Genomic DNA, 8,253 nt, shown 5'->3' on the forward strand with positions numbered 1-8,253 from the left:
GTGTGCGAGTTAACGTACTAATTTTATTTTTTATTATTAAATTATCCCTCGGTAAAAAATTATAAAATAAAATAAATATAAAATAAATAAAAAAAGAAAGAAATGAATTCAGAAGGGAAGTGGGGAGAGAGAGAAGGGGGGCGTGAGAAAAAGGGGGAGGAGGGGGGAGAGAAGGGAGACCGCCGCACCACCGCACCTCTGCGCTGCCGCCTGTCGCCTGTCGCACCGCACCGCACCGCACCACCATCACCACCACCTTCTTCTTCTTCGTCGCCCTGTTGCACCGCACTGCACCACCACCAGCTTCTTCTTCTTCTTCTTCAAATTGGATTTTTTGTGAAATTTGTTGTGAAATATTGTTGTTGCTAAAATTTGAATTTGGAATATTGTTGTTGCTGAATTTGTTGATTATTGTGATGGTACAAATTTGTTGATTATTTTTTTTTTATAATGATGATGGTGAGGCCATGATGATAATGGTGGTGGTGGTAGGTTCTTGATTATTTTGGAGAAAGTTATAATGAAGATGATGATGACCATGATGATACTGATGGTGGTGGTGGTGGTTCTGGTTGGGCGTAGGCTTCTGTTCTGGTGGTGGTGGTGGTGGTGGTGGTGGTTGATTTTGGGGTGAAGGGAGAAGAGTATTTTTGTTCGAAGGACGATTTTAAAACAAATCAAAACTTTGGGGGACATTTTGTAGCAAAAAAAAAGTTGGGGACGATTCCGATTTTCGACCTCTACGTTGGGAACCAAAATCATACTTAACCCTAAAAAAAATAAACGGGTCACCCATTTAGTCCACGGGTTAGCCTGTTTAACCTAAAATTTAAACGGGCTTAATTTTAGAGGCAAAATCCATCCATTTAAATGGATAAATGGGTTAGTCTGATGGGTTTGGCCCATTTTAATGGCCCTAGACTTATAGAATTTAGAAAAAAAAAATCAGATAGATCTCCAAAAAAATTAATTCCGTGATATACTTTTAAATTTGTTAAAAATAATATTAAATAAATAGAAAAGTCTAGGAGGCCAGTAATTTTATTAAATTTTGGTCAGTATGTAACTAGTAAAAGTATGTAACTAGTAAAAGAAAAGTGAATAATCTTACACCGTTGGATTAAATCTCACACCATTAAAAACATCATTGATGACTACAAATCACAAAAGTTGCTGCCCCTAACACTCCTCTAAATAAATTTCGAAAAAACTAAAATTATAAATTTATAAATAGATAATGTCATTTTTAGTTAGCCTTCTACTCCAATTTGACAAAGTCCGCTAAGTCTACAGCAATCTTCAAAGACTTATGTTTTCCCCTTCAAAATTATAAATTAATTACAAAAGTTTCTAGGGTATTTACTTAATATATTTTTTGTTTAATTAAGAACGTACAATTATATCGTAAAATTGGAGAGTGATCCCCTCCAATGAAAAAAAATTGGATAATATTCAATGTTCAATCTAATTATTTATTATTTTTTTTTATTTATTTTTTATCCCACTCATAAAATCAAAAATAAAAAATAACACTGTATTCTATCCATTGTTAAAAAAATTGGAGAGGATGTTTTCCTTAAAATTGTTCAACTAGTTGTACTAATATTACTCAAAAACATGTATCGCAAGTTCGCAACTTTAGAAAGGGAATTCCTCACCAACCACCCGCAACGCATCCTTCTTGAATCTGAGTATCTGCCTTTATTTAAGTACTCTGAGACTGTACCTCACTCCGATTTCAGTATCACTCTCATCACTCCCCTTCCCATTTCAGTTTTCAGGTTTCTGTTCTTTCTATCTTATCCAATTTGTGATTATCAACCATATGCGGGGTTTTTATTTTTCATTGAGATTGAGAAATAGAAAATTATATTTAAGACTGGATTCTTTTCTTTATGCGGTGCAGCTAGCTAGTTCTTTTCTTTCTATCTTTTTCAATAGTTGAATACTGAATCCATTAGTGTAGTAGTAATTTTCTACTTGACTTTAATAAATGGAATATGATATGATTATCCTTTGCCTGTTCAGTGAAATGCATTTTCCTTATTATTGTTTCGTAGTTTACTTCATTTGATCACTGAATTGCGACTTTGCAATCGGTATGAATTTACAGGTGCTTTTTAAGAGGATGGGTAGTGCTTCTGAAGGGAAATTAAGGTTTTGTATAGACAGAGGGGGCACTTTCACTGATGTTTATGCAGAGATCCCCGGCGGGCTCGATGGTCGGGTTATGAAGCTTCTCTCTGTTGACCCTTCAAACTATGATGATGCCCCCGTGGAAGGGATTCGGAGGATCTTGGAAGAGTTCACTGGAGAGAAAATTCCACGCAGCTCAAAGATACCAACTGAGAAGATTGAGTGGATAAGGATGGGTACAACGGTGGCGACAAATGCACTTCTAGAGCGAAAGGGAGAGCGGATTGCTGTGTGTGTGACGCAAGGATTTCGAGATTTACTCCAGATTGGTAACCAGGCTCGCCCCAGCATATTTGACCTTACTGTATCGAAGCCGTCGAATCTCTATGAAGAGGTTGTAGAGGTGGAGGAGAGGGTTCAGCTTGTTCAGGGCAAGGAGGAAGAGGAAGAAAAACAGGGCGATACTTTATCGGTTGTTGAAGGAATTTCTGGGGAGCTTCTTAGGATTGTAAAGCCTCTTAATGAAGAAGCATTAAAGCCTGTACTTAAAAAGTTGTTGGCCAAAGGAATTAGTTGCTTGGCTGTTGTTTTGATGCACTCATACACTTATCCACAACATGAACAACGGGTTGAGAAGCTAGCTTTGAGTCTGGGGTTCAGACATGTCTCTATATCATCTGCTTTGACTCCCATGGTCCGTGCTGTTCCTCGTGGTTTAACAGCCAGTGTTGATGCTTATCTAACGCCTGTTATTAAAGAGTACCTGTCAGGCTTCATCTCAAGATTTGATGAGGGACTGGGGAAGTTGAATGTTTTATTTATGCAGTCGGATGGAGGACTTGCACCTGAGAGTAGTTTCTCAGGGCACAAAGCAATTTTGTCTGGCCCTGCTGGTGGAGTTGTCGGTTACTCGCAAACCCTTTTCGATCTTGAAACGGATAAGCCATTAATTGGCTTTGATATGGGAGGTACATCTACAGATGTTAGTCGATATGCAGGGAGCTATGAGCAAGTTCTGGAAACCCAGATTGCTGGTGCCATAATACAAGCACCTCAGCTTGACATAAACACAGTGGCTGCTGGTGGTGGTTCAAAGTTGAAGTTCCAATTTGGAGCTTTTAAAGTTGGACCAGAATCGGTTGGAGCACACCCAGGTCCTGTATGTTACCGGAAGGGTGGAGAGTTGGCAATTACAGATGCTAACCTTATTCTAGGATATGTTATTCCTGATTATTTCCCATCCATATTTGGGCCAAATGAAGACCAGCCTCTTGATGTCAAGTCTACAAGAAAAGAGTTTGAGAAACTTGCCGAGCAAATAAATGCTCACAGAAAGAACCAGGATCCAACGGCTAAAGACATGGCAGTGGAAGAGATTGCCCTTGGTTTTGTGGATGTTGCTAATGAGACAATGTGTCGACCAATAAGGCAGTTGACTGAAATGAAGGGCCATGAGACCAAGAATCATGCGCTTGCTTGCTTTGGAGGTGCTGGACCTCAGCATGCATGTGCCATAGCTAGGTCACTAGGTATGAAGGAAGTGCTCATTCACAAATTTTGTGGGATCTTAAGTGCTTATGGCATGGGATTGGCAAATGTTGTGGAAGAGGCACAAGAGCCTTATTCTGCAGTGTATGGAGCCGAATCTACACTTGAGGCTTCACAACGTGAAGCTGTATTAGTGGCACAGGTAAAGCAGAAGTTGCAAAAGCAAGGATTTAAAGAGGAAAGCATTTCAACAGAGACATATTTAAATCTGAGATATGAGGGTACAGACACTGCAATCATGGTCAAAAGACATACAACTGAGGATGGAAAATTGTGTGACTATGCTACCGAATTTGTAAGATTGTTTCAGCAGGAATATGGATTTAAACTCCAGAACAGAAAGATTGTAATTTGTGATGTTAGAGTTCGTGGTATAGGAGTTACTAATATATTGAGGCCACGGGCCATAGGATCTGCATCCACAAGTCCTATAGAAGGCAAATATAAGGTTTACTTTGGAAATGGTTGGCAGGAAACACCCCTCTATAAGCTTGAGAAGCTGGGTTCTGGGCATGTGATCTTAGGGCCTGCGATTATCATGAATGGAAATAGCACTGTGATTGTAGAACCCAACTGTAGAGCCACTATAACCAAATACGGAAACATCAAGATAGAAATTGATTCCCCGTTGAGCAGTGTTAAAATATCTGATAAAGTTGCGGATGTTGTGCAGCTCTCCATCTTCAATCACAGATTTATGGGTATAGCTGAGCAGATGGGAAGGACTTTACAAAGAACTTCTATTTCTACAAATATCAAAGAACGGCTAGATTTTTCTTGTGCACTGTTTGATCCTAGTGGGGGCCTGGTTGCAAATGCCCCTCATGTTCCAGTCCATCTAGGAGCTATGTCTACTACAGTTCGGTGGCAGCTCAATTACTGGGGTAACAATTTGAACGAAGGAGATGTATTGGTCACTAATCATCCTTCAGCTGGAGGTAGCCATCTTCCTGATATTACTGTCGTCACACCTGTATTCTTCAATGGAAAGTTGGTATTCTTTGTGGCAAACAGAGGGCATCATGCGGAAATTGGGGGTATTACTCCTGGAAGCATGCCTCCATTTTCAAAGTCCATATTGGAGGAAGGTTCTGCTATTAAAACATTTAAGCTTGTGGATAAAGGTGTCTTCCAAGAAGAAGGAATTATAAATCTTCTCCAGTGCCCAGGAACTGATAAGCAGGGAAATAAGGTACCAGGAACTCGTAGGATTCAGGATAACTTATCAGATCTTCATGCACAAGTAGCAGCAAATCAGAGAGGAATTTCTCTTGTCCAAGAGCTCATTGAGCAGTATGGTCTGGAAACAGTTCAGGCTTACATGAACTATGTACAGAAGAATGCAGAAGCAGCAGTAAGAGAGATGCTGAAGTCAGTTGGTCTTAGAATTTCCTCTGAATCAAATGAAAACGGAGCGACTATTGAAGAAGAGGACTACATGGACGATGGATCTGTTATCCATTTGAAATTGAGCATTGATTCAAACAAAGCAGAAGCAGTTTTTGATTTTGGTGGGACGAGCGCTGAGGTCTATGGTAACTGGAACGCACCCGAAGCTGTAACGGCTGCAGCTGTCATATACTGTGTCCGCTGTCTGGTGAATATCGATATTCCTCTGAATCAAGGCTGTTTGGATCCAGTCAAGATTCTTATTCCGGAAGGCTCGTTTCTGTCTCCTGGTGATACTGCTGCTGTAGTAGGAGGTAATGTCCTCACCTCTCAGAGGATAACCGACGTCATATTTACTGCATTTCAGGCCTGTGCTTGTTCACAGGGTTGTATGAATAATCTCACATTTGGAGACAACACATTTGGTTACTACGAAACAATTGGCGGCGGGAGTGGGGCTGGTCCTTCATGGGATGGGACCAGCGGTGTACAGTGCCACATGACGAACACACGCATGACTGATCCGGAAATATTTGAGCAAAGATATCCAGTTATTCTTCACAAGTTCGGACTTCGAGAAAACAGTGGGGGAGATGGAGTTCACAGAGGTGGTGATGGGCTTCTCAGAGAAATAGAGTTCAGGCGCCCTGTAATTGTTAGCATTCTCTCTGAGAGACGTGTTCATGCACCAAGAGGGCTCAAGGGTGGGAAAAATGGCGCCCGTGGTGCTAACTACCTGATAAAGAAAGATAAAAGAAAGATTTATCTCGGTGGTAAGAATTCAGTTGAGGTGCTTCCAGGAGAAATTCTTCAAATTTTGACTCCTGGTGGCGGGGGTTGGGGTTCTCCATTGTAGAATTATGAGCTTCATACTTCATGTTATGATACACACTTTGATGCACATCAATAAAATTTAAATAATTCTGTTTCTATTTTATGTCTTCAATGAGTTTGCAGAACCCCTTTTGTTTTAGTAGACAATTTTTTGTTTCAAGTTCTTTAATCTTCAATATAACTTTTATTTAGAAAAAAGTAGTGGATCTTTAGGTAATAAACTTACCCTTGAGGTAATAAACTAATAATATTTAGAAATCAGCATAGTAATAGTATTGATTATAATCTTATTCTTTGATCTCAGGTTTATTTCTTGATGAATGACATGCTTAAAATGTTTCCCACTTATATTGACAACTTAAGATACAGGTTAAATAACTAGTTTCTCATACAAAATATCAAAGAGTACAAGGAGAAAAAAAAGTCCCCTTTTACATCTCTTTTATCAGCAATAGCATTACTGAAAAGATTTGCAATATCAAAAAGCTACATCAGAGGCACATTCAGTTCTCCCTGCGAGTCTAAAGCCAAATCCACATTTGAGTAGTTTCTTTATCAAACACCTTGAAGAGTGTTTAGACTTTTGAGGGGATTGATCTCATCTGTTATTGTGGTAGACCAGAGCTCCCTCCTTGTTTAGCAACAGCACCAGGTGCAGGGAAGCATGATCCCTTTACGGATCGATCGTTACTGCAGAAGTCGCTTGAGTGCGATTTTGTCATTTTGATACTAACATCTTAGCTCCTCCTAAAGAACAAGGTTTCTTATCTGAAGAAAATCCTTTCGTTTCCCAATTAAGGACACCGGAATGGCCGAACTGCTAATTTGATACTTTTCATCATGTAATTCCTGCATAAAGCTTCCTGTCATGTTATTTTTCATGTCTTTGGCTACTGCACATTTATTGAATTCTTTTGATCAAGTTGTGACTTTATGTACTATCGTTACAGCTTTCTGCAGTGTACTTAATTTATCAAATATTCTTTACTATGTATGTCTATCATGTTATTTCATCGTCTTTGGGTGGTTATGTTGTATATTGTTTTTATAGGGAAATCAGCTTTGGGTCTGCATATGCAGATTCGTGTGGCAGAAAAATATTCTTGTGATATAAATGAGTCCTTTTCTTCCTTTCAAGAAGTGCGGCAGAAAAAGATGCTTGCTCCTGAAGATTGAGAAAAGGCATCTAAACAGAATCCAAGATCTATATCTGGTGATACCTTCTCTCTAAATGAAGAAAATATGATCAGAAGTTGTGGATTCTTTACATGCCAAAAGAGATGTTGAAGGAACAGTCTAAAGTTTGACATACCTTATATAATTGAAGCTCTCAAGAACATTGAAGAATTATATCCTTGGCTGAATAATTGCTCTAGATCTGATGCCATCCTAGTTATCAACCGCATTCGCAAAAGCAATCCAATCACACTTCATCGGTTGAGTAAATGCAGCTCCTGATTATATTCTATGTTATGCTTTTTACTGGTTACTTGCATTATTGTAGGAATTCTTAATCCTTCCAATATTTAATTTTGTTCTTGAAAGCTATGAAGCAAGTTTGAGATCAAAATTAAATTCATTCGACAAAATCACTCAATACTCAACAAAACTCTAAATTATTGAATTATCAACTCCACCGTTATCCAACTTCTAAACCCAGGTAACCCAGATAAACCAATTCTACTCATTGAACTTCAAATTCGAACTAATAACATAATGCGAACGAATTAACATTAAAAATAAAAAAATAAAAATTAAAGCACCAACACAGAATGAAATTGCTAACTTCTTCACGTTAATATTTCATATAGAATTATAACATCAACTTCCAAAACAAAAGAAGTAATCAGTTCCATTTCCTCTAGATCCAAACTACACCTCATCAAGCTCAATAATCCATGAAACATTTACAAACAGGAGCAAATACTAAACCCTAGAACGAATCAACCACCGAAACCGTAGAGAGTCCTTCCCTGCCTCTTGAGGGCATAAACTACATCCATGGCAGTAACGGTTTTGCGGCGAGCGTGCTCGGTGTAGGTAACAGCATCGCGAATGACGTTCTCCAAGAAGATCTTGAGGACGCCACGTGTCTCCTCATAGATGAGGCCACTGATTCTCTTGACGCCTCCCCTGCGAGCCAAACGGCGAATGGCGGGTTTCGTGATTCCCTGAATGTTATCACGAAGCACCTTTCTGTGCCTCTTCGCTCCTCCCTTTCCCAATCCCTTTCCTCCCTTTCCACGACCCGACATCTTCAAACACTAGATAAAAGATTTTTCTTTTTTAGAAAGAATTTATTTGAACGTTGTTGGAGTTTCGATGGCGCTGTTTCTTGAATTGTTG

At 39.2% G+C, this 8,253-nt stretch overlaps 2 protein-coding genes across 2 annotated transcripts; one reads left to right on the forward strand and one right to left on the reverse strand.

The window, feature by feature from the left end:
* Positions 1 to 1,536: 1,536 nt before the first annotated feature.
* Positions 1,537 to 6,003, forward strand: LOC112727248 (5-oxoprolinase 1). Its single transcript, XM_025776923.3, has 2 exons — positions 1,537 to 1,781; positions 2,114 to 6,003. Exon 2 carries the CDS (start codon positions 2,129 to 2,131, stop codon positions 5,927 to 5,929), a length of 3,801 nt encoding a protein of 1,266 aa, XP_025632708.1. The 5' UTR covers positions 1,537 to 1,781; positions 2,114 to 2,128; the 3' UTR covers positions 5,930 to 6,003.
* A 1,677-nt stretch (positions 6,004 to 7,680) lies between these two features.
* LOC112727249 (histone H4) lies at positions 7,681 to 8,253 on the reverse strand. Its single transcript, XM_025776926.3, has one exon. The coding sequence runs from the start codon at positions 8,160 to 8,162 to the stop codon at positions 7,851 to 7,853; it is 312 nt and encodes a 103-aa protein (XP_025632711.1). The 5' UTR covers positions 8,163 to 8,253; the 3' UTR covers positions 7,681 to 7,850.

Source organism: Arachis hypogaea, chromosome 12, assembly GCF_003086295.3.
Source record: "Arachis hypogaea cultivar Tifrunner chromosome 12, arahy.Tifrunner.gnm2.J5K5, whole genome shotgun sequence".
NCBI lineage: Eukaryota > Viridiplantae > Streptophyta > Magnoliopsida > Fabales > Fabaceae > Arachis > Arachis hypogaea.